Source organism: Marmota marmota, unplaced genomic scaffold, assembly GCF_001458135.2.
Source record: "Marmota marmota marmota unplaced genomic scaffold, marMar, whole genome shotgun sequence".
NCBI classification, from domain to species: domain Eukaryota; kingdom Metazoa; phylum Chordata; class Mammalia; order Rodentia; family Sciuridae; genus Marmota; species Marmota marmota.
Genome location: NW_026000174.1, coordinates 9,782,011 through 9,808,126, shown reverse-complemented (window position 1 = coordinate 9,808,126; position 26,116 = coordinate 9,782,011). Strand labels below are relative to the sequence as shown.

At 43.9% G+C, this 26,116-nt stretch overlaps 1 protein-coding gene across 22 annotated transcripts in view; it reads right to left on the bottom strand.

Annotated features, from left to right (window-relative positions):
• The window catches only part of Tenm4 (teneurin transmembrane protein 4), a 2,842,490-nt gene that overhangs the window by 261,110 nt on the left and 2,555,264 nt on the right, over positions 1-26,116 (bottom strand). For 21 of the 22 annotated variants that reach the window (XM_048789141.1, XM_048789145.1, XM_048789157.1 and 18 more), the window contains one exon: positions 15,573-15,782. The exons of the other annotated variant lie outside the window; for it this stretch is intronic. In XM_048789141.1, coding sequence (XP_048645098.1) covers positions 15,573-15,782 — 210 coding nt within the window. The remainder of the gene's footprint in view (positions 1-15,572; positions 15,783-26,116) is intronic. 22 annotated transcript variants of the gene reach the window in all.

Below are 26,116 nucleotides of genomic sequence, written 5' to 3'. Positions count from 1 at the left end.
ACAAGTATGAATGCACATAATTTGTTCCAGTTGTCCTACCTCGGCATAGAAAGGCTATTTCTGGGGTGGGGCTCCCCACACTCCCGCCAATGTGGTTCCCATTACCAGCTCTAGCGCCTTATGGAAGTCCCCTCCATGCCCAGCGAGGACTGGCTCACCACAACTGCAGAGCTTCTATAAAGTTTCAGAGGTCCCTATATCTAAGGGAATGGGGGCGGGGGAGGGTTGCTACTTAAAGCATCCAGTCTCACCCATCCCAAGAAACCCTTTTCCCAAACCCAGTTGTTACTGTCTAATCTCTCTCCAACCCAAATAAGGTATCCTTTTTATTTTTTAAAAATTCAACCCTTTAGAAAAGTTAGAATAGCACAAAAGCACCTATGTACTCTTCATCTAAACCTGTCAATTGCTAATATGTTGCCATGTTGCTATATTTCTATGGATATTTAATTTTTTACTGAATTATTTAAAAGAGAGTTGTAGGCATCGGTACAGTTCACATCTGCAAACATCACCTAAGAGTAAGAGCACCGCAGCACAGTGAGCAAACGAAGAAGTGTCCCACCATATTACCTGACATACATGCCTCATCTAAAAGTGTCCTCAGTTCTTTTCAAATGTCTTTCTTATGGCCTTAAAAAAACAGGATCCAATTAAGATTAGGGGTTGCATTTGGCAGTTGTATTCTGTTAATATTTTTTAAAATTTTTTATTATATAGTGCATCATAGTTTTACATAATGGTGGGGCTTATTTTGGTACATTCATAAATTCATGTGACATCATTTTCTCCATTTAATCCTTAAATCTACCTTATTCCCTTCCCTTCCTTCTCTGCAGCCCATCCCTTTCCTCTATTATATTGGTCTTCCTTCTCTTTGTTTATTTACTTATTAATTGGTGCATTATAGTTAAATGTAAAATTGGAATGCACTGACATATGCCTAAATGCATATAGCACACTTTGTTCAACTTCATGCCTCAGAGCTTCCCCTATCCTCCTCCCTACCCCTTCCATCTTGGGCCCCATCTTCTACTCTGCTGGTCTCCCTTCTATTTTCATGAGATCCCCTTCTTTTATTCCTTTTTTTCTCTCTAGCTTACTCATAGGAGAGAAAATATTCGATCCTTGACTTTCCGAGTCTGGCTTATTTTCCTTAGTCTCTTTCCATCTGCAGGAGCCTCCCACCCACCCAGTCACCTAGCATTCCTTTTTTTCATGATACTGACCTGTTTGCAAAGTCCAGGCCAGTTGTCTCACTGACCACCCCATGTTCTGGAAACCTCTGATGGTGTTCTCATGATTAGATTTAGGTTAAACCTCTTTGGCCAGCATACCTCCTGTGCGATGAAATGTACTCACTGCACAGTACCAGGATGGCTCAAAATGCTTCCCCACTATAATTAGTTCTCCACTTGTTCGTTTGTCCCTTTGTAATGAGTAAATATTCTGTGACACCAGGATCCACCTTTTGAGTCAAGTATCAGCATTGCCTTCTCTCCTCTCAACCACTGCACCCTTCTGTGGCTTAGATTCTGCACCCTGGAAATGCCCTTTCCAAGGTCCCCAGTGGCCAGCCAGAGGCCAAAGTCAGTGGGCACTTTCACATTTGCCTTCTTGGCCCTTCAACCGGGCTGTATGTTGATGCTCAGGTCCTAGGGACACACAGTAAGTGACTCCAGACATCTTTTTAATGAATGAATGAACACACCCATTGAGAAAAATCTGTGTGACTTTGGGCAGGTTATAGCTTTTGGATGCTCAGTTCAGTATATCAGTAACCTGAGCAATGACAATCATCATAGAAACTTCTATTTAAGACTTTGCACTAGCCAGGCACTTAGCAAGGAGAAGGAGAAGGCCTGGCCTTGAATCCCAGCTCCCCCTCTCCACATAAAGAGAGAGATGATTTAAATCAGTGGTTTTTATACTTTTTAAAAAAATCCTAATATTAGAAGTGTTCTTTAAATAGGATCTTCTTGAGAAGCAAATGTGGAACTCATAAAAGGGAACTGCTTCGGTTGAAGCAGGTGGTGAAGGCCATATGATGTCCTCACTTGAGTGGGGCTTTGGGGAGGATCAGAGAGGTTCAAACAGGAGGGGAAGGGGTGAATTCCAGCAGGCCATGACTGCCAGGACAGAAAGTTCCGACTGTAATCTGTAGCATTTAGTGCTGGCAGTGAAAGGAGCAGCTGTGGAACCGGGTCTAGAATGGCTAGGCATGAGGCTGAAACTGTGGAGGGGGGAGCCCAGCACAGGGTGGAGGGCAGGGTTCAGGCGGGAAGTCGGGAATTATCACTGTCCCTTTGCTGTCTCGGCTTCCTCCTCTCATCTTTTGTCATTCTAATGCTCTCTACTGCTTTATCCCCTTTATTCCAGTGTTCCTCCTTGCTGGGAGGGGAGTCATGTCCAGCTGATGAGCAGGGTTAGCAGGGAGTAGAGGGGCAGAGGCCTCCTATGCTCTGAGGGGCTCAGCACCATTCTGCTGAGTGATTCGATGACCTGAGAAGCCTGCCCATTGTCCAGGCCTTAAGGGGCCATTGCCCCTTACCATTAACCCACCTCAGGACAAAGACCATCACCAGCTCAGACAAATAAGCTGCTTAGCCAGACCTCATGCATCATCTTGTCACCCACACAGGGGCCCAATAGGAGTGTCTTAAAAGAACTGGGAGCACCCGAGTGCAACTCAGCGATTTCCATTCAGGGGGCTTCTGGCCAGGGGCTAGGGATTGCTGCCAAGAGTGCATGTAGCCTTATCCTCTGTGCATGGGGCGGGAAAAGAACCCTCTGATCTGCTTTGGAGGTTCCCTTAGATTCTGTGGCTTCCTGAGAGCTGTCAAGAAAGGGGGACAATGGTTGTTAGATGACGAAAGATAGCCTCGTGGGGTGACAAGAGGTTGGGTTGAAGAGTTAGGCACACCTGGGATAAAAAATGCCCCTTACTGTCTGTGTGACTTTGGGCAGGTTGCAGCTTTTGGATACTCAGTTCAGTATATCAATAACCAGAGCAATGATAATCATCATAGAAACTTCTGTTTCAGACTTTGTACAAGCCAGGCACTTCGCAAATGTAATTTTGCATTGGATTCTAATACATATGAAGTAGGTATTATTATCCCCATTTTATACTGGAGGAAAAAAACGAACCTCAGAGTTTCAATCATTTGCTAAAGATCATAGCTAATAATGACGGAGGCAAAATAAATTTGAACCTACGCTTAATTCTTCTGTTCCAGAACCTTCCAATCTTCTGGCACATTCAATGAGGTGGGAAAAGCAAAGCACCCAGCATAGTCTCTGGCACCCTGCAGGGGCTGAATGGTGGGATTTGCTCTTCTGCTACACAAGCCAAGGGATGAGACATCCCCTGGTTGCTGAGGTGGGCCCCGACATGAGTGGAGAGAAGCTCACTCATTTCTATATCCACCCCAGGAAAGTCTAGTCCACAAAAGGGCTGCTCCCTGAGGTGGGGTGGAGGGGGTTTGAGGCTGCTCTTTCCTCAGGGAGGAAGACAGCTCCCCTCCCCTCACTGGCCCCTGCAGTGGATCTCAGTGCTTCCCTCCCTGTCCCCTGAGCACCTGGCTGCTCAGGTAGGAAGCAGAGGCAGTCTGATCAGAGTCCATTCTGCTCACACAGAGCACTCACAGGAAGAAATCTGCTAAATGAGTGGGTGAATGAATGAATGAACTAATAGATTTTCGAGGAAATAAACACTTTCTGACTTCAGAATTAGATGGGGAGTGTTTGGCTATACACAAATAACTGATTTTATTATTATTATTATCATCATCATCATTGGATGGGAGGCAATGTGTCAATATCAGGCCAAACAAATCTGAATGTATAAACTTGCCTGTCTTTGGGGGAGTTCCTTCTTTCTCTGGGAAGGTTCCATCCAACCGCCTCACATACCCTGGTGCATCCCTGACTCCCCCCCCCCCCACCACCACCACTGTGTCTGCTACAGGGTACAGCTGTTTGTGTGTCTCTGCCTCCCCAGTGATCAAGGTGCAAGATGACTGCTTGCTATTCTCCAGGGGTCCCGGCACACACTAGGTCCTTAATCATAATTTGCTGAACTGAACTGGTTCTAAGGGTGAACAAAACCCATTTCTTCCTATATCAGTCTAAATCATAAACACCCTTCCCTGTTTCTTTCTTTCATTATTTTGAGACAAGGCTTCACCTAGTTGAAGTCACTGAGGCAGTCCTCAAACTTGCGATCCTCCTGCCTCAGCCTGTAAATTGCTAGAATCACAGGCACATGCCACCAACCTGGCCTTCCCTGCTTTCTTTATTAGTGAGGTTGTGTTGTGTTCAGAAGCCTTTGTTCCTAGTCTTGATGGACATTTGTCACAGGCCCTGCTCTCCGTCCCCCCAAGAACTGTGTCATGTCTGCACCCAGGTTGGCAGCCAGAGGGAAGGGAGGGCATCTGAAGAAAGGCCTGGACTGCTGGCTGTGGAGACCTGAGCTGCTGCTAGAATTTGGGCTTTGGAAGGGTCACTCTGGTTAGTGTGAGGGATGGACTAAAGGGAGGAACAGGAGGCAAGGAGCCAGGGAGGAAAGAAGACAGCAGGAAACACTCTGGCTAAGGGGAGCAGCCTCGTGCAGAGTGAGCAGATAGCTAGGAATCATCTCAACCCGCACTTGTGCTCCTTCTCAGGATGACAGCAGATGGGTGATAACAACTTCAGTTTGGATCTGATAACCTTCTCACCCCCTGAAAATGTTCTGCGTTCTTTGACAAAGAGCAAGAGCAGAGACTCATGGGGGAGACACAAAGGAGACTCGAAGCACCGCTGTCCTTGATGTTATCCTGTGCCACCTTTGAAACCCCCACACTGCTCTGCTTAGTCCCCATTAGAGATGGGTACCTGGGCCAGAGAGCTGAGCATGGTGAGGTCACACAGGTAGGAGGAGGAGACACCAGTTTATCAGGTGTGTCCCCCCCCCCACACACAGCGAGCTTCCACAGAGAGGCTTCTGGAAGCTCAATGTGCATACTACTGATGGTTGGCCAGCCAGTGCAGCAGCTCTCCAAGTTATTTATAGAAATACGATCCACCAGGGGAGGGGGATTGGAGCATAAACGAATTACCAGTCCTTTTCCTCTCCTTTCAACTCCAGGGGGAAGGCCGCTGACCAGGAGGAAAACACATCAGTTTCATCGGGTACCAAACATCACACTCAGCTGCTGGGATGGTGGGGAATGGAAGCAGAGCAGGGGCACAGGGGCTCAGAGCTGTCTCTAAGACCCCTTGCTGTGTTTGCTTAGCTGCTGCCTTGGTCTCCGGGCCCCCCTTCCCCAAATCTCTGGAAATCACCCAGGAGGAGGAGGGGATCCAAGCTCAGGGTTCCCAGGCTGAGCTATTAATTGTGGAGACTCTTCCAAGCCTGGAGGAGTAAGGGTGTTGAAATGGGTCTTCTCTCCAAGGATATTGGGCCAAACATTTTTGGGTTCCATGAAGGGAATGAGGAAATATGTTCATTGGGCACTTACAATGTAGCAATCACTGTGCCAGAAGCCTTTTCCATATTTTTTCATTTTCACAAGAATTTTGTGAAGTCCTATTAAAATCAATCTCTACAGAAGAGATGACTGAGGCCCAGAGAGGTTAAGCCAATTGCCCGTGGTGCACAGCAGAACAAGGACCTGTAGACCTCCATAGCCTATCTTTTCCTACCATGGTGCACATTGTGCCATTTCTGCTTTTCTTCAGGTCTTGGTCCTTTTAGGCCTTGGGAAGCAGAAGGAATTGTTTTTTTTCGTTGTTTAATCTCAAACACCTTTATAAATAATGGCAGTTCAGAGGGAGAGGGAGGAGGTGAAGAAGGAGTGGGGAGAAGAGGGAGCCACGTGGTTTCCTGGTCCACACTGGAGTCATTAACCAGTAATTGAGGATCCAGCTGAGCTCAAAGCACCCAGCTCAGACCTGATGACAGGGGCAGAGGGCCAGAGGCTGTGAGGGGAAGGTGGGAACCAACAGCTCCCTCAGGAGATGGACAGCAGGGTGGGTTCTGGGAGCAGAATGAGATGTTTATTCTCAAGGTGAGCAGGCAGGCGGTGGGGTAGCAGTAAAAGCTCTGGATTAGAAAAAGCCCCGGAGCTGCGCACCCTGTGGAGGAGATTTTCCCGGCATCCCCTGGAGTGAGTCTTAAGGAACATGGAGTCACAGGAGGGATAGCTTCCATTTTTTTTCCAGCCCTTTGACTGATGGAAGGAAGCAGTCTCAGCTTGCTGCTGGTGTTTTTAACATCTCACACTTGCCAATGTCCCTGTCTAACAGAGAGAGGCAAGTTCTGCTCTGTGTCCTTGAGCAGTCTCTGGCCAGACGAGATAACCAGTTTTCACTGTGTTTATTTTTACAGTTACCTTCTATTTATGGCAAGGCATTCGCTTGCCATATGGCAAGCGAGTCACAGTGGTAATATACAATTTCCTTCTAAAATAAGTAAAAAAGTTTGAAAAAGAGTCAGTCTAAAGGAACACAAATAACAGTGTAGGTGGGTGCACCACCATGGTACAGACTTTGCCAGTGACAGACACACAGATGAAAAAGATTAAATGTTGATTTAATCCAGTTCTCTCACTGCCCAGACTAGAAAGCTAAGGGACAAGGCTCTTTCAAGGTGACATAGTAGTTTCTGATGTCCTTGGAAAAAACCAAATAACCAATCAATAAATGAACTGGGCAAAATAAATGGGCAAAGGAACTGAACAGGCACTTCACAGAAGAAACATGATCGGTCAACAAATATATGAAAAAATGTTCAACATGTCTAACAATTAAAGAAAAGCAAATTAAAACTACACTGAGATTCCTCTTACTCTAGTCAGAATGGCAATCATCAGGAATATAAGTGACAATAAATGACAATAAAAGATGTGGGGAAAAACGTACATTCATACATGACTGCTAATTGGTGCAACTGCTCTGGAAAGCAGTATGGAGATTCCTCAGAATACTTGTAATGGAACAACCATTTGACCCAGTTACCCCACTCCTCCATTAATACCCCAAAGACTTAAAATCAGCATACTTCAGTGACACAGTCACATCAAAATGTTTACAGCAGCTCGATTCACAATACCTAAGCTATGAAGCCAACCTAGGTACCCTTCAATAAATGCATGGATAAAGAAAATGTGGCCTATATACACAATGAAATATCATTCAGCCATAAAGAAGAAAGAAATTATGGCATTGCCAGTAAATGGATGGAATTGGAAACCATCATGCTAAGTGAAATAAGCCAATGCCCCAAAGCCAAAGGCCAAATATTCTCTCTGATATGCAGATCCTAACACATAATAAGGGTGTTTGTGTGGGAAGAATAGAAGTTCATTGGATTAGACAAAGGGAAATGAAGGGAAGGGATAGGGGATGGGAATGGGAAAGACAGTAATAATGAATCAGACATAAGTTTCTTGTGTTTATATACGAATTCATGATCAGTGTAACTCCACATCAGGTACAACCACAAGAGTGGGAAGTTATACTCCATGTATGTATAAAATGTCAAAATACACTCTACTGTCATGTATATCTAAAAATAATTTTAAAAATTAGAAAAAAAAGGAAAAAAAAAAAAAAAAGAAGAAGCCAGGTGCCTTGTTCCCAGGCACAGGTCTCTTCAAAAAGCAGCTTTCCATGCTAGACTGGGAGGGTTTCTCCAGTTAGATAGGTTATAACTGGAAAGCTGAGCTTACATGGATGGCAGGGCCTTCCCAGGTCAGATGGACCATTGTGAGCAAATCCAAAGTGGGTTCAGAGCTGTGCAGCCCAAGGGAGCTCTCTCAGGTGCTCCGGGTTCTGCATCTGTTGCTCAAGTGTCCCAGGCTCCACCACTGTCCCCACGCAGCCATCCTTACTGTTCTGTAGATCCAACAAGATGATGTGTGTGAACAAAGCTTTGAGAATGAAATGGCTGCACAAATGTTAGTTATACTAATCTCTCAAATGCTCCTTGACTTTCTTTCAGGTGCATCTTTAACAATCTGGGCCCCAAAGTGTCAGGAGATGCTTTAAGATGTGGTGACCTAGCTGGGTGCAGTGGCACACACCTGTAATCCCAACAGCTCGGGAGCCTGAGGCGGGAGGATTGTGAGTTCAAAGCCAGCTTCAGCAACTCAGTGAGGCCCTGAGCAACTCAGTGAAACCCTATCTCTAAATAAAATAAATAAAAGGGCTGGGGATGTGGCTCAGTGGTTAAGTGCCCCTGGGTTCAATGCCTGGTATTAAAAAAAAAAATGTGGTGTTCACAAGGGCTCTGTGGAGCAGGCCACTAACATTTCAATGGGGACACAAACCAGGCTTAGTTTCCAGATGGTAGAGCTGGGATGCATGGCTAATGTGCCTTCCTCAAGGGGTGGTCTGGGAGTTCCTAGATCCAATCAAGCCATACACCAAAATTGTTATTTCTGTACTTTTTAATGCAATGGCATTTGGGGGAAATGAATGGAAAAGGAGCTGCAGAGAGTCTGCAATCCAGTCACGTGAGTGACTAATTAGAGGGCCCTGGTTCTCCCAGGACGTTCAGTTACATTAATTCAAAGTGTGACCTGTTTATTTTGTGAGGTCAGGAAGAAGCCTTACCTCCTAGAAAGCCAATGTGGCAATTAAATTAGAGTCACTAGAGTTTGCCTGGGGGAATGTATGAAAAAGGGCTTTGTAAACTACATAAAACACAAGTGACCCCTGTGAGGGTGTCCCCACTGCCCCCAATTAGGGGGCATAATTGTCTGCCCCTGGTGGGAGGCCACAGGTGAGGGCTTGTCTGGCTTGGGGAGCACCTGGCAGAGTGGAAAGGGCCCTGAAGTCTGGGCCATGCTTTGAATCTTAGCTCCGTAGCTGGGCAAATTGCTTCATCTCCATGAATCTCCACCGCTCTACCATGTTCGAGGCTCAGTGTGCTATTTTTAGGGTGGTGGTTTTGCACGTGCATGGGAGGGGTGCTGGGAGAAAGGAGGGAGAAAGGAGGAAGATAGGGAAATCAACTTATTTTTCAGTTTCATTTTGATTTTTAATTTTGAAGTTAGGTGCCAGGCACTGTGGACGTGCAGGAGGCACAGTGTGACCCAGACCTCCTTCCAGGAACTTGGAGCTAGATGAGGAGTACAGACACGTGAATAACCAGGGCTCAGACTGCAGGCAAGAGTCTACGAAAGACAGTCGGGCATCCAAGAAGTGGGGCACCACAGCAGAGAGGGTGCAGGAACGCTTCCTGAAGAACTCACGCTGGCCAAGTTCTCGACTTTGGAGAAATGACAACTAGGCCTCTTGCCTCCTCAGCTCCCAGGCCTGAAGGCTGGCCAGCATGCTGTGCAGTTCCCTAAGCTCTCCCTGCCAAGCAGAGTGGGTGAGGCCTTTCCAGGCAGTAATTATGAGTAAACAACAAGTGCTCCACAGAGCTGCCCAGCCAGAGACTTACACCTGTATTGTGTGGTCTAATTTTCAGGCGATTTGTTCCTATAGCCATGGGCAGGTTACTAAACCTTTCTGAGTCTTGGTTCCCCCATTAAAAAAAAAAAAAGGTTCAATTCAGTATTATCACAAATTAGCCATCTTTACCCCCCGCCCCCAATTTTCAGGCATGGTCACACACACCTGTAATCCCAATGGCTCCAGAGGCTGGGGCAGGAGGATTGTGAATTCAAAGCCAGCCTCAGCAATGGCGAGGTGCTAAGCAACTCAGTGAGACCCTGTCTCTAAATAAAATACAAAATAAGGCTGGGGATGTGGCTCAGTGGTTAAGTGCCCCTGAGTTCAATTTCCAGTACCCCCCAAAACCAAAACAAACAAGCAAACAAAAACCCCAAACTGCTAGAACAAATATTTTACTAAAATTCATCCGGTGGCAAAAAACCTGAACTTACAGTAGTCTTTAAGCTTTTTTTTTTTTTTTTTTAATTTTAATCCCACTAGTTTAATTGTATTAGTTTTGATGTTTTACTGCAGAAACAGTGATGTGTTTGATCACTATGGGAGTTTCAGGAAGAACACAGAAGATATATTCTATTTTCTTTCTTAAATCTGAAAATATCTGAATTCTGAAATGCATTTGATTCCCACAGTTTCATTTAAGGAATTTTGACCCCATAACTTAATTTAATTTCTTTCTTCCTTTCTTTCTTTCTTTTTTTTTTTTGGTACAAGGGATTGAGCTCAGGGACACTCAACCACTGAGCCACATCCCCAGCCTTATTTTGTATTTTATTTAGAGACAGGGTCTCACTGAGTTGCTTAGTGTCTTGCCATTACTGAGGCTGGCTTTGAACTCATGGTCCTCCTATCTCAGCCTCCTGAGCTGTTGGGATTACAGATGTGCCACCGTGCCCAGCTTGACCTATACCTTTTTTTTTAGGGTCTTTCTGCTTAGAATATGCTTCCCCCATCTCTCTGAAAAACACCCACAAACATTTAAAATGTCATCAGGAATGTATGAATAAAGGAAGAAATCAATTTATCTCACTACCAAGAGTTAGGAAGTTGGTTTCTCTATACAGCTGGTACAATAAAAATTTATTTACCAACAGAGGTCTTTTGATGCAAGGGCTGAGAGCAATGGTGAACCAAACTGCCTGAAGACTTTACCCTTTATCCTCGCAACTTGCTAAGCCAGCAGACCCGAGAAACTGCAGTTGGTGCAGAACAACAGAAGCAGGTTCTATGAAATTCTTGGTGAAAGGAGAAAAACACAAATCTCACTGGACACTTTCCTCAACATTTAGAAACAGGCATTTCACAAACTGACTTGGAAGGACCTGGGCAGTCTCCCCCCAGGGACTCTGGATAGGTTCTAAATTAAGTTGAATTTTTTATATTGTTTTAAGAAAACACTTTTAGAAGGAGCTTACATATACTCAGTGTTTCCCATTGAAAAGAAAAATAAACACTCCTCCACTGGATTGGAAGTCAAAACAAAATAATCCCAGCTGCTTAAGACCCTAGAAAGTCAATCAAACTGCCAAACAATAGTGATGCTGACTGTGAGAAATTTTCTAAGGAGAGGCAGGAAGGATCTGGTGCTGGGGTGGCTGGGATGGAGTGGAGGGGAGTCAGGGATAGTCCTGTTTTTTGGAAGCTATGACAAAATTTAATGTCTAAGTTCTCTGATCTGATTTGCCTCTGAAACTCCTGCAAAAACACAATGAAAAGATTCCATGCTATGGTATCAGGCAGCCCTGGAGTTCAAATCTGACTGTATCACTTAGAAGCTGTGTGACTAAGAGGAGGAAATGAACTTCTCTGGGCCTTTATTACTTCAATGAGATTAAACCAGGGTTATATCATAGGATAGATAAGTGGTGTCAATGATTCCACAAAACAAAATGCTTCTAACATGCTTCTTCAAGGTTTTGTAGTGATAGGCAACCAACAATGAGGAATTCTTTTAAAAGCAGAGAGGGGACACAAGAGACATCATGGCACAGCTTATATAGAATTCCTCTTGTCCTCTCCAGCCTTCTACTAAGGAGGGGACAAAAATGACAGAGTCTAGTACTGGAAGTGAAATGAAAAAGACAAGGGAAAAAAAAAAGAAAGAAAGAAAGAAAGAAATGATGACTCACGCAGGCTTGGTTTTGAATCTTTGCCCATGTCCCTTAAAAGAAACAGGGCAAAGGGCAAGTCTCTGCCACTCTCTGGGCCTCAGTTTCCCAAACAGTGAAACAGAGATAAATTGAAGCTTAAATAAGATTATGCACAAAAAGAACAATCTGATACACAGAAGGGGACCTTAGGACACCAATTCCCCCACCCCTAGGCCTTTGAGGAACTCTAAACAGCCTTCCCTGACCCTCTTAAATATTAACTCCCAAGTTTTCAAAGTCCCCTCTCTTTAAAATTGAGATTAGAACAACTCATGAAGCATTTAATATTTATTCTGAAAAGTTTCTTTGGGATAGGGACAAATACTTACTTAATCCTGACCACTTCCTTAGCTTCTCAACAGCGACCAGTTGATATTTCAGTGAAATCTTTCTTTCTATATATCAGTGGTTTCTGGATGAGTGCCCTTGGGGGAGGATTAGGCTCCTGATGACAAAGAGCCACTTGCCCTATTTTCCACAGGGACTGTGAGTTGTGCTGGGATGCCCCATGTGTCCTCTCTGCACTTTACATGGGGATTTTCGCAGGGTGGTTCTTAAACATCTCAGGCCTGGGGTCCCAGCTTTGGGCTAGAGTTGACACAGCTGCAGGCAGTGGGCCTCCAGGAGAGCCGGAGAGAGGCAGCCTGGCTGCTGGGAAGGCCGGTTTCAAGAGGTCAGCTTCGCCACAGGAAGCTGCCAATTTTTCACCCTTCAGGAGCCAGAGGGGCATCCTTTGTCATTAAAATGCATTCCCAACTAAATCTGAGGGAAAGCAGCTCTAAAGTAATTGATCTGTTTAGGGTGGTCTCTAAAGCTTTAAATTGGTGGCAGGCAATAGGGTGTGTAGTTAGGGAGGTTTTAAAACAGTTTTGTCTTTAGAATCCTTAACAAACTTGGAAGGTTTTCTCCCCACCATTTCAGGGATGGAGGAACAGATGATCAGAGAGGTTCAGGACCTTGCCTGGGGTCCCACATCAGGAATCCAGTTTCAGGTTTGCGTCTACAGCCTCCAGGGCCGTCTCTGCTGACCTGTAGTGGTGTGTAGTTTGCATTGCTTGCTCACTGGTTCATTCATTCACTTCTTCAATGAACATTGAATAATAAGTATCCCTAAGACCATCTACAAAGGTGTTAAATGTTGTTATCTCTGGAATAAGGATGACATGTGCGTCACATTTTACCCTTCTGGATTATCTGAATGCCAATGAGCATCATTCCTTTTATAATTAGCAAAATACTACTGCTCATAAACTCATTAAGATACTTTATCTTTTTCTTTTATTCTTCCCCCCCCCCTTTCTTTTTAAAGAAAGCATACCAAACTCTTTCAACTTTACTGCACTCTGATGTAGCAGGACCCCCACTCATGATCCCTCACTAGTGCTAGACTCATGTCAGCACCGGCAGGTCCTTCAGTATATAGAAGACCTTCTGGCTTGGGCTTGCAGGAGACAGGTGGAAGCAGGCAGGGGATAGCTATAGGCCAGATGCAGTGGCTTCTCCCAGGACCCCAACCCTAAAGCAGGCGACCAATAAGGACCTAGAATCTCCCTTTAGGCACGGGACACATTTAAAAACAATCTTTAGAGTGATACTCAGAGCAAGGCTCCAGGGAAGCAATTCCTAATGTCTCGAACCCCACAGGGAACAGGAGCCCTGAGGTGTAAAACTGAGCAGAGATCTATAGGCCAAAGTCCCCCCATCCCCATCTTCCCTGCACATCAGTAAAGCAGAAGCACCTCAGCTTGCCCCAGAATTTGCAATAAAGCGATTGCTCTATTTCAGTTAATTAACAAAGGGAGAGATTAAGGACTTTAATCTCCTGCCTTCTCTCGTACCTGCAAAGCTTATGTATAAAAAAGTATATATATATATATTATATATAATATTATATTTAATAAATATATATAACGTTTCTCCCATTCTTAATAAGCTAAAGAAAGCTCTTGGCAGAGATAACTCTGACAGCACCACATGGCACTCATAAAACCAGAGTACCTTAGAAACTGCTCCATCATTGGTAAGATGGGGAAACTGAGGCCTGGAATAGAACAAGGACAAGTAGCCAATAAGCTCAGAGCTGGGCCTGGAACCCAGGTCTCCTTACTCCCAACCTAGGGTTCCTGTTTCCATACACCGTTTGAAACATGGGCACCAAATCACTGAAAAGAAAGTGCCACCCTCAGAGAGCACAGGGAATGGGCCCTGGAGGATCCTTTGGGTGTGGGTCATAGAGAAGGAAGGGCCTAAAGTCCTGTCAGAGGAGAACCATGAAGGCCAAAGATCACTCTGGTGCTTGACAGCAGTGGAGTCTGGGAGAGGTCCTGGCTAGGGGATTGACTCTGTACCCAGAGGGGCTCAGGTGACTTTCACCATGTGGCCTTCCAGGTCTGTGCCTGTTTATGGCCCAGGTTCCCACGTTTAAGCAGGCTCCCAGTTCCAGTTTTTTTTTCTTTTTTTTTTTTCCACATTTTCTTTCTGTTCAGAGGACGCTTGGTTATTCTTGCCCATAGTAACCACTGCCTGGCAGACTGTTCCTTCAGATCCAACTAGCACCTCCTCCAAGATGCATTTCCTAATTCCTTCAGGCAGTAGAGGCTTTATCCTGGGTAGGCTCCATCCTCCCTTATCACCTTGGGCTGTGAAATGAGGGCCTCTGATGAAGGCCTTCTTGGAGCTTGCCTAAGTGCCTGGCAGCATGGGGTTGCTTTCAGGTGGGCTGTAAAAGTTCTCTAGAGGAAGACTGCAGGTGCCTGGGAAAGGCATCAATATTTGCTAAACTTCTTCTCTGTCCCAGGCACTGTGATGGGTGCTCATCAGGAGCTGGCTAATATATTGTCCACTTTATGCTTGAGGAAACAAGCTTGGAAAGACAGGGAGATGTTTCCAAAGTCCTAAAGCAATAAAGCCTACATCTAATGCAGAGATGACTGATTCCAGACCCCATGGACTCTGCCTTATACTTCTCCATATCTCTGCCTCCATTTCCAGAATCCTGTCTGAAACTCAGTACTGCATGGGCACTTATAAATAAATGTTTGCCATGTCAACATAACCTACAGTATTAATTGTGGGAAAACAGCCTCACTTATTCTGCTAGAATCAGGAAGTTTGGGGGCCATTAGAGTGATCCCAGGCTTCCTCATCTTCCTCAGAGGCTTGGATACCCTATAGAACATTTTTGCAAAGAAATGGACTGGCCTCTGTTGAACACAGGGCAAGCATCTTGGCCCAGGTGAACTCGGTCAGCCTGGAACTCTCCCACTGACCCCAACTCACCTCCTCTCCTTAAAGAAAGCCAGGGAAGAGCTGAGAAAAAGAGCTGGTCACAGGCAGATCCATACTGAAATGCAGTGGCTCTGTCTCAGCCAGCATTCAGCCCGCCACCGCCTGGGGCTTCAGAGTCCCCTCTCCAGACTGTGTAAAAGTTCGGAACTTTCAAAGCTATTGCTGGGCTTCAGGTAGGACTCCTTCTCTCAGTTTTCTCATTGTTAATGGGGAAACTAATTCTGATCTGGTAGGAAGGGTTGTAAGAATCCAATGAAGCAACAGGTGACAGTGCTGACACAGTTCCTGGCACACAGTAGGAAGCCAATCAATGTTGTTTGTATCTGGACTCCCCGTTGCCCTCTCTGACGATCTTTGTATCTTCACCTGCCTGGAGCTCTACCTGATGCTTCTGTCGTGGTGTCTGTGCACCTCTGTCCGTGCACCTGCCTGCTGGAGTCTGTCGCCAAGGAGGAGGACAGCAACAGCTCCCCCCACTCTCCTATAGAGCCTCTGACGCCAGGCAGGAGCAGGAGCTGGATTGCTCCAGCCCGTGGAACCTCCTGGCGCCTGACTGCCCGCAAGCCCACCGTGCATGTGCACCGTGCATCGGGGCCCTCCGCCCAGCAGGCGGCCCAAGCAGGCATCGTCAACGAAAGGAAATAAAAGAAACAAACCCACAAAAGTTAGGAAGAGAGAGGGACTTACCGTTTGCTGCGACCCCCAGGCTGGCGGAGCCACTTTTAACTAAGAATGAATTAGGGACAAACTCTTCCTCAGAGTCTGAGTCCGGGGTTGGCTGGGCCACACCGTTGCCTAGCAACCGCCTCTGGCTCTCATTGGCCGGAGGGGAAGGGGGCGGGGAGGGGGACTGCTCAATAGGGGTTGAAGAAGCGGATGAACAATGCAAGGGAGCACCTGCGAACCACAAAGACAAACACAGACAGAAAAAAAAAAATAATGAAAATTGATTCGGAGGCACACGGGGAAGGGGAGGGAGCAAAATAAAACACGTATCAACAGGGGAGGAGGCTCCCAATACTGCGCGATCTACTGCACACGTGGCCTGGGCGGGGCTGGTACCTCCGCAGAGAGTTGGTGAACACTCCTTCTGAAGAGCAGGGTCCAGGCAAAAGTCTGTGCAGCTCACAAAGGGCACCTCAGAAACACTCTAGGGGCACCTTCCCTGGTTTGCCTGTTCTTTTTGAGACGCCCGGAACCCTGAGGTCTAATTCTGACTGGGCTATATGATCCATCAAAACTGCTGCCCTCTCTGAGTCTCAGTGTCTCGTGGGTAAAAAGAGCAGTCGGGACTGAGTGATCTCTCAGCCCTTACAAACTGGCCCGTCTGTGATGTCACTGAGCCTTAATGATGTTCTTATTAGAGAGTTTTAATCCAACATGCCTGGAACAAGCTCTGGGCCTCATAAAAGGCAGTGAGAGTTGGAAAGAATGATTCAGGGCTCCCTTCCACCTATGGCATTGTAGAATTTCAACACACTAATGTTTTACTTTTCTAAGAATCTAACATTTTATGATTCTTGAAACCTCACACTAAAGAAACATTTGTTAAATAGAATTGTTTCAGGAATTTAACACACTAGGATTCTTAAGTTCTGAAAGTTGAATATGACAATATTCTATAATATTAGGACAATATGACTCCAGGGTTCTATTATGTCATGATTCAAAGGTCCTGGCTTCCTAAAGTTCTAAAGCAAACTCTCAACTCTTCAGAAGGAGGAGGTGATGGCCTGGGACAAGACTTTTGAGTTCAGGTAATTTGCAGTCTTGTCTGTGGCTGATCTTTCAACGTGTGCAGTACATCATCTACAAGAGAGGGAACACAAGCACAGACATATAAAAGTATACAGTACAAGACATTGCATCCACTTGGCAGCAAGGGCTGCTTATTTTCTCCCACCTTGATTGATAGAAGGTGCACAACATAATCGTATTCCATGTGGCTTTTCAGAGACTGACCCTTAGGAAGCATAACGCAGCCCAGATGTGCCACGGCATCCTAAAATTTGGCAGGACTCTAAGAGGGAGAGGTCATGGAGAGCTGCTGATTATTGGGGGCAAAGAAAAAGCTTTTCATATTTGGTCCACAAAAGAGACTCCCACTCAGTTCACAGTCACCAAATCTTTCAGGACTTTGAAGGTTCCGTGACCTTAATGTCCATCCCTGAACTTAACTGTGCATGACCACACTTTATAGAGTTGCTTTGTATGCCATTTAACTGCCTTATTTTAGAAGTTCAGTAAAGACAATTGAAAGAGTAGGAATCAATGACCACAGTACAAACTCTGAATAGCTTTTCCCTCCTGGTTTTGGTTTCTTTACTAAAAAAATTCAGGCTAAAATTCAATTGTTCAAACCAGTATTCTCAATTTACCTTGACACTACTTATCAGCCAAACCTATAGACTGGAGCATTCCTTTCTTTGACCTTGTCTTCCATTCTAATATCGTGTTTGCCCTGTGATATGTGTAATTATCTGTATCTGTCCCCCACATAAAAGTATGCAGTGCATTTTGGGGGTACGGTGCACTCTTGGAGTGGGCTTTGGAGTTCCACTGCAGCCTGTCTAGCTTCCTATTAGTTATATGATCTTGGGAAAATTACTTCTACTTCCTTATTTATAAGTTGTCCACCCCGCTGTGTCCTGCCTGTTATTTAGTTCCTGTGAGGACTAAAGATACTCTATGTGAGCACACACGGTGTGCATGAGCACGTGGGAGCCTGAGGTCAGTGCTCACCAAATGCTTATTAAATTGAACAAAGCCACCCCTCCAGGAACCCCTTTCACGACTCCCCTTCCCCTACAGAACTGAACGGTGGAAAGATTTTTGTCTACCAGGCTGGATTTATTAAGCAAACAAATACCCACTTCCTCATCTTTTATTAATCAAAGACATCTTATACTCTCCAATCAGAGCTTCTGATGAGCTTGAGATAACTAGGACCAGATCCTGCAGCATTGTTAGTTTTCAGACCAAACTAGGAAGCACTATATGTTGTTTCAGGGTGCCTGTGAAAGCCTCTTCCCCAGTAAAGCCAGGAAGCTTTAACAAGTAAAAAGTTCCTGCATTAAGTTGTTCCATGACAAACTTCAGAGACCCTGAGTTGAGCCCAGCCTGGCATTCTCCCAGGCCCCATGCCTGCCTTTTCTTCCTTCCATCCAATCTCCAGGTTTGAGGGTTGCTCTGAATATTTATCACTAATATCTGAAGCCCCCAACCAGGTGCTAGGAACTTCACAAGTATGAGACGTTTCTGTGAGATACAGAAATCATTGAAAACCCCTTAATTCCCTTCCTCTCATTTATTGGCATCTTCTACATTCACTGATTTTCAAGGCAGAGTGCACAGAATGATTTCCTAGAATTCAAAGAGAATACTAGGAAATGTTTATTTTTTAACTCATGATTTAAAAATTTCTATGTAGTGTGTTTTATGATAGACACACACACCAATGCATGAACTCTTGGATGCATGCACTAAAATGCACTGCTGTACCAATGCAGCATGTTCCCAGCACAGCAGGGCTGCCCTGGGAGTAGGAGCTCTGGAGCCAACTGCCTATATTGGAAACTCAGGCCCTATACTTGCTTATGACCTTAGGCAAATTATTTTTCCCTTTGTGCCTCAGTTTCCTCATCTTTATAATTTAGATTAGAAAAAAGAGCACCTACTCTTTTTTTTGTGTGTGTGTGTTGCTCTGAGGATTAAAGGGATTACAACAAGCAACATGTTGAGAACAGTGTTTGGCAGCCAGTAAACACCCAACGAACATCAAACATTGCTATGCAAACATGTATGGATAAAATGAAGGGGTGCTAAGTTTTTCTTTTTTTTTATTAGAATAGAAGATGATTGTAAAAGCATGGTGAACACTGCTTCACAGCAGAGACATTTACTGAAGGTAAGGGGACACAGAGAGAGACACAGCCCCAAGGTGCTGGTGGGAGGGAGAATGCACACGGAGCTCTGAGCAAGGTGGGACATGTCGGAACAGCACGAAGCCCGGTGCAAGGGGAGGAGGGCTGTGGAGGTCATTTCAAATGAGGGAACTGAGAAAGGCTTTATGGAGCCATGGGAGATTTCAATGGGGGAGGGATGAGGCTATGAGCATCCCCTGGCTGAGGGAAGAGTACTAAAGTCCTTCCTTTCCCTGGTTTCAGCAGTCTGCCCTTCCAATACCTCTCAGGTCTCATGTGTTACCATTACCTTCTCACCAAGTTCTGCTGAAACTTGCTGAGACACCTGGCTTGTTCTTGTTTCCAGAGACTCGCTGCTCTCGTTCTCTTACCCATATTCACAGAGCTGTAAGCTCTCTGTATTGAATCTATCTGAATGCTACTTCTGGGAGTGCAACTACAGTAGTTTTGCCTCTGAGCTTTTGCACACGCTGTTCTTTTCCCCTGAAGCATTTCCTTTCCTCCTGCCACCTGGTAAGTCTTTTTAATTCCCACTCCTCAGAGTTTGATCTTATGGTGCCTCCCCCAGGAAGGCCTCCCTGATGAGGGGCTTCACACCTCCACAGTACGCCCTCAGGTCCTCTGGATTCTCCCTATTGTAACTTTTCTCACTTTGTGGTATTTACTTCTGTGTCCTTCATGTGTCTGCCAGCTTGTCTTTACTATATTTACTTGTGCTCAGTATCTTGCACATTGAAAGCACTAGTATGTATTTAAGAAGAAGAATACCTTGGTTATTTACGTAAAATGGTGAGTCATGAACAGTTGATTTAGGCCTTGAATATTAAGAAAAGGAAATGAGACTTTGACTGGGGAGTCTGGGAGTTTTTAAAGCAGGAAGGTGACAAGCCCAGGGTCATGCTTTAGAAGGATTGATTCTTTAAACCTCAGGCATCTGCTCAGTCACCCAGATTTCCTCCCTAACTGGTTTGGTTCTGTCAGGCTGTTGAAAATCCAGATGACCTAGGTTCACCTTTTGAATGAGGCCCAGATACCTGGGGTTCAGGTGTGCCTTCCCATGTGTTCTGATTACCAGCTAAGGGGAATCCAGTATTGTAGATGCTTCCATGTGTCTGTGGTAAGATGAGATGGGATAATTAGAGGCCCTGCTCCAACACCCCTGGAAGAGTAGGAGGAATTATCCAAGCTTCTTGAGGAGGGCACAGTGTGCCTGGCTCTGCCTTACAGATGATAAGGATGGAGAAAGAAGACAACAAGGTGAGCCAGGGTGGACACCTGCATGGTTGGGGGTGGGGGTGGGGGCTCCAAGGGGCCCCAAACTGGGCTGGATGCTTTGCAAGATCTTTTCCTCACAATACCAGTATGGGTAGGAAAACCCATCCCCATTTTCAAGGTCAAGAAAAGGAGGCTTAGAGAAGTAAAGGAACTTGTTTGTGGTTCTAGAGCCTAGAGAAGAACCCATAACTGTAATGCTCTTTCTATTGAATAGTGAGAAGAACATTTTTCAACCTTGAATTGGATTTTCTACTAGGCTAGGGAGATGAAGGGGCATGTCCTTTAGACAAACACAACTGAAGTAGAAAGATTGCGGATAACCTTCCTATTGGGCAGACCAGGGATCAAAGCCCAGTTTCACTGCAGGTTGTATGATCTTGGATAAGTCACTGCTATTAGTCTTAGTTTTCTCCTTTCAAAAATGGAACGACAGTGCTCACTGCAAAGAGCTGCTGAGGGACTGATGGTATTATGCTCAAAAAGAGCCCTGCAGTCGGCCTGTTCAGGGCAAAGGCTCAACCAACATTGTTTTCCTCTGCTAGCTCTGCAGTTGTAGATCTGACACAAACAGAACATGGTGGTTTGGCGGAAGAAACAATGACAGATCTACATGCCTGCCAATGTCATTTTTATTAATATGTATCACATGATGATGTGGAAAAAACAAAACAACAACAACAACAACAAAGGAATCAGATACAGTGGTGCATGTCTATAATCCCAGAGACTTGGGAGGCTAAGGAAGGAGAATTGCAAGTTTGAGGCCAGCCTCAGTAACTTCACAAGGCCCTAAGCAACTTAGTGAGACCTTGTCTCAAAATAAAAAAAAAAAAAAAAAGAAAGAAAGATTTGGGGTTATAGCTTACTGGTAAAGTGCCCCTGAGCTCAATTCCCAATATAGATAGATAGATAGATAGATAGATAGATAGATAGATAGATAGATAGATGGAGTGAGTTAGGGAGACAGCTGTGTATAGGACAAGAAAGTCCTAGAATTTGCAGGAATAATTTCAGTGACCTATACCTTTCTGTGAATAAATGGTAGCTTTCCTTGCATTTTAAACCTATCCTATAACTAGAGCAGGCCAGTTCTCAAAGAATGCTATTTCCTAGCATTCTGGATTCTGAGCATATCTTTGGGATATGCCACGAGACTAAAAGTGTGAAAGGCTAGTTGATGGACAAGTCAAAGAAAGACTATTAACAAAATGCACTTTTTTTTTTTTAACACTTTGCTCAGCAGTCCTGAGAAATGTGTGTGAATGCTAAGTGGAACTGTATTGATCTATGTTAAACCCCATCTAGGCTTTGGCAGGGGAATTTGGGTGTGCACACACAATGGAAAGTGAGTCCGCATCAGTAAAGCAGAGCACTAGCTGTGGGCTGCCACAGAGGCAATTACCTGGGTTATTGCAGGCGCTTTCTAATAACTGCTTTAACTGGCAGCCCTGTGACTTAGAAACCTTTATGTGAAATGCCTACTCCAGTTCTCAGTCATTACTCAATAAATGAAACCCAGCAACCACACCAAAGCAGACCCTCAGACCTACACAGGTTCCTCCTGTCCTTGGGGGCACTGACCCGATGGATTCGTCCGTCCTGTGAAAGCTGGTGTGTTTCATCTTCTCAGCTTTCTTTCCAGAACCATTTCAGCCCCTCCACTTAAAACCCAATGTATTCCTTCCCTCCTCACGCACCAGCGCAGGTGATCACATTGCTTGGTTAGATAAGTAAAATGATATCAGTTCTGAGGAGAGGCAAGAACATGAAGAAAACTGAGATGTCCTACTGATACAGAAATTTTGGGCTGATGGAGATCAGCAACTCTATTTTGATGGTTTCATGTTCTGCTTTGTATTCCAATGAGTTAGGTTCACACCAACTCTTTGAACAGAACATCCTGCCATACAGGGATCAAGTACTGCTCATCTCTGTTCCGGCCTGGCTCAGGGTCTCAAATCAACAAAGGGTCACAAAATTATTTCCCCTAATTACTTGAAGTTGATTGGAATCTATTCCTGCAAAATATTTCAGAGAGCTGGAAATCTGAAAATCTAGAGTGACCTACCATTCTGGTTTGTCAGGGATAGCCCCAATTTACCCCTATTATTCTGCACTGACAATAACAGTCCCCCCTTTTACTGTAAAAACATCTTGATTTGGACAATTCATTGCAAGGCCGCCCTGTTTTAGGGTAGTACAGATTCAGTTCCACATCAGAGATGGGTTCTCAGTAGCCATGGAAATGCGGGTCAGGGGATCCAAATGGACGCAGGGTCAACAAAGTTCCTCATGATCATGGGTAGGTCCTCCTCTCTCTCTGTTGAACTAGTATTCCCTAAGGTCCTTTTGTGGTCCAACATTCTGCAAGATGGGAGCAACAGAGGTCTACACCTGAAGGTCTTGTTCTGAGGATTAAGGGGAAAAATGTAGGACACAAATGACTTTAGCTATGAGAGTCAGATACCTCCAGCATAGTAGATGCTCATAAAATGTTTATTGAAGGAATAAATTTGCATAAGTGTATAGGGGGAAAAAAGATTGCCAAAAATGAAAAACAAGGCCTTTGTAATGATTATCATAATGATTACGGGAAAATTTGAATTTTAATGTTTTTATACATTGAAAATCTTTTACAATGGATATATGTAGTTCTATATATCTACATGTATATATGTATATATACATCATATATATATATATATATATATATATATATATATATATATNGTGAAGTGTATGTCTGCGACGTACCTGTGTACCTATTGGCAGCCCAGGATCTCACTTCTTAAGTAAGAAGATAAAGGCAAATTCTATACTACAATCACTCTCAAAGCAACATCATCAGATATTTGTCCATCTCACTAGTACAGTAAGTCCCCTAATGTCAGTTTGAGTTATATGATTTTTCAACTTTCCAATGATGTGAAAGTAATACATGTTCAGTAGAAACTGTACTTTGAATTTCAAATTTGGATCTTTTCCCAGGCTAGCAATATGCAGTATGATACTCTCTCACATGCTGGGCAAGTGCAGCTCCCAGCCAGCCCTGCAATCACAAGGAAAAACAACCGATACTCTACAGTACACTGCTGTGTCGCTAAGCTGGGATGTTTGGTAGGTTAGGTGCAATCAATGTATTTTTGACTTATGACATGTTCAACTTAGGATGGGTTTATTGAGATATAGACCCACTAGAAGTTGAGGATCATTTATCTGTGTTTATAATCACACACAATATGGTATAAGAGGTGAGAGGTCATAATTTGTTATCTTTTTTTTTTTTTATTTTTCCTACATCTTTATTGTTTTCTTTACAAAACAAATCACATCAGTACATATAAAGGTGACTTCACTCATCCTAATGGTTACCCAGAACTTATTTAAACCATTTCTTTTTGGTAGATATTCTAATTGTTTACAGTATTTTATGATTGGTAAAGTGCTACAATGAACATCCTTATACATGTTTTAATATGCAAGTATGCAAGCATTCTTCTAGGGCAGATTCATAGACATGGAATTACTGAGTCTTAAGAATATGCCCAATTTACATACTCGATCTTGACAGGTGTTGCCACCATACTCTTCATAAAGTTTTCTCAACTCATATTGCATCCAGAGATACGAACACAACATTTGACCTTAGTCAACATACAGATGGAATATAGTGCTTCTGTGGTTTTTATTTGGATCACAAATATTTCTAATTGCAGGGTGCTGCATGAAAAATAAAAAGGATTTCTAACCGCTCTTGAAAATCTGAAAGTCTGGCAACTCTGAACTCACGTGGTTAACAGCTAAACAGTGACTCTCTGCTTACACAGGCCATGTGCATTCAATACCCTCCCCCCCCACACACACACACACACAATCTTGCTGTATTGCCCAGGCTGGTCTCAATTTTCTGGGTTCTATTCATCCTGCTACCTCATCCAGCAGGGTAGCTGGAACTACAGGCTTGCATACAGGCAGGGAGGTGCTTGATTTAAAGGGTTAAGAATTTCAAAGTTTGGAATCAGCTGTCTTGATTTATGACTAAGATTTGAATATATTACTGCTACCTTTTGGGAGGAGTAACTGAAGACTGAACCCAGGGGCACTTTACTACTGGGCTGCATCTACAGTATATATATATATATATATATAAATTTTTTTTTTTTGTATAGGGAGGATTGAACTCAAGGCCTCTTGCATGCTAGGCAAGTGCTCTACCACTGAGTCACATCCCAAGCCCCTTTCATTTTTATACTTTTAAAAGTTATTTTTTATGGTTTGGATATGAGGTGTCCCCTGAAAGCTCATGAGTGAGACAATGCAGGAATGTTCAGAGATAAAATGTTGAGATTATGAGAGCTATACTTTATCAGTGGATTAATCCATTTGATGGATTAACAATTCGAATGGATTAATGGGTGGCAACTGCAGGCAGGAAGGGTGAGGCTGGAGGAAGTAGGTCACTGGGGTGTGCTCCTGCGGGTCACATTATGCCTGCCTCCTTGCACTGGAGCTCTCTCTGCTCTCTGGTTGTCATGAAGTGAGCAGCTTTCTTCTACCACATCCTTCCACCACGGGTTCTGCCTCACCTCAGGCCCAGAGCTGGGGAGTCAGCCAACATGGGCTGAACCTCTGAAAAATAGTGAGCCAAAATAAGCTTTTCCTTCTCTAAGTTGTTCTTGTCAGGTCTTTTGGTCACAGTGATGAAAAGCTGACTAAAACATTATTTTTAAAACTGATGGATAAAATATGTGTGAAAATATCTGGCATCTAGTAGGTGCTAAAAGAGATTTGGTCTTAAATACAAACATGATTTTATGCATTGATGCTAGTTGTATAACTAAATATAAACTGATTTTTAAACAATTCCACTTCTAGGAATTTACACAAAAACTTGATTTTTTTTTTTTTGGCAGTATTGGGGATTTAACTCAGGAGCACTTTACCACTGAGCTACAACCCAGACCTTTTAATTTTTTATTTTGAGACAGGATCTTGTTAGGTAGCCCAGGCTGGCTTTGAACTTGAAATTTTCCTGACTCATCCTACTGAGCTGCTGGGATTACAGATGTGTGCCACCATGACTAGCAAAAATTTTGACCTTTCAAAGATTTTCTTTTGAGGATACACATCACAATATGATTTGAGGTAGTAAAAAGTAACAATTTAAAAAAATGTTTAAAAAGTTACACATCTTTGATTTTAAAAAGTAAATGCTTTCAATTAGATAAACTAAGGCACAGCAATACAATGCTAAAATGAAAAAACAGTGTTATGGAGAACAGGATACAAACAAACCATGGTACAAAACTGTTTGAAAAGTACTTCTGGGGCTGTGGCTCAGCAGTAGTGCACTTGCCTGGCATGTGTGAGGCACTGGGTTCGATTTTCAGCACCACATATAAATAAATAAAATAAAGATCTATCAACAACTAAAAAAGAATTTTAAAAAAGTACTTCTAACTTTATTTAAGTGAATACATGTACAATGTGTGTGTACAAAAATGTTAGTACCAGTTACCTTAGGGTGGTAGAATTGTGAATAAATTTTAATCTTTAGATTCTAAATTTTCTAATTTTTTAAAGGAAGAAATGTGATGATGAGATTTGAAAAAAAACAAACAATAAGAGTTATTGTAAAAAGAAGAAAATATAGAAAGCCCGGAAGACAGCTCCTGCTTGGGGCCTCTATTGGGATGAGCTGGGAAGAACCGCAGCCTGCAGGGTCCAAACTCACCCCCTTGTCCAGCCTAGTAAATCTTGTGGGCCTTACTCCCCCAGCTCGGCAGCTCCCACTAAGTCAACTCTCCTCGACAATGGTTATTTTCAGAAGCAGACCCGGGGCCATCTGTCTCTGTGACTTATGCTGGGAAAATGGTCTCTGGAAAACAGGACGCAGTAAATTTCTCAGGCTCAGGTCATTTGATCTCTAGCTCTCCTCCTTACAGGTTTCTCTGGGACTTGAAAACATTAAAATATATATATATATATATATATATATATATATATATATATATATATATATATATATATATA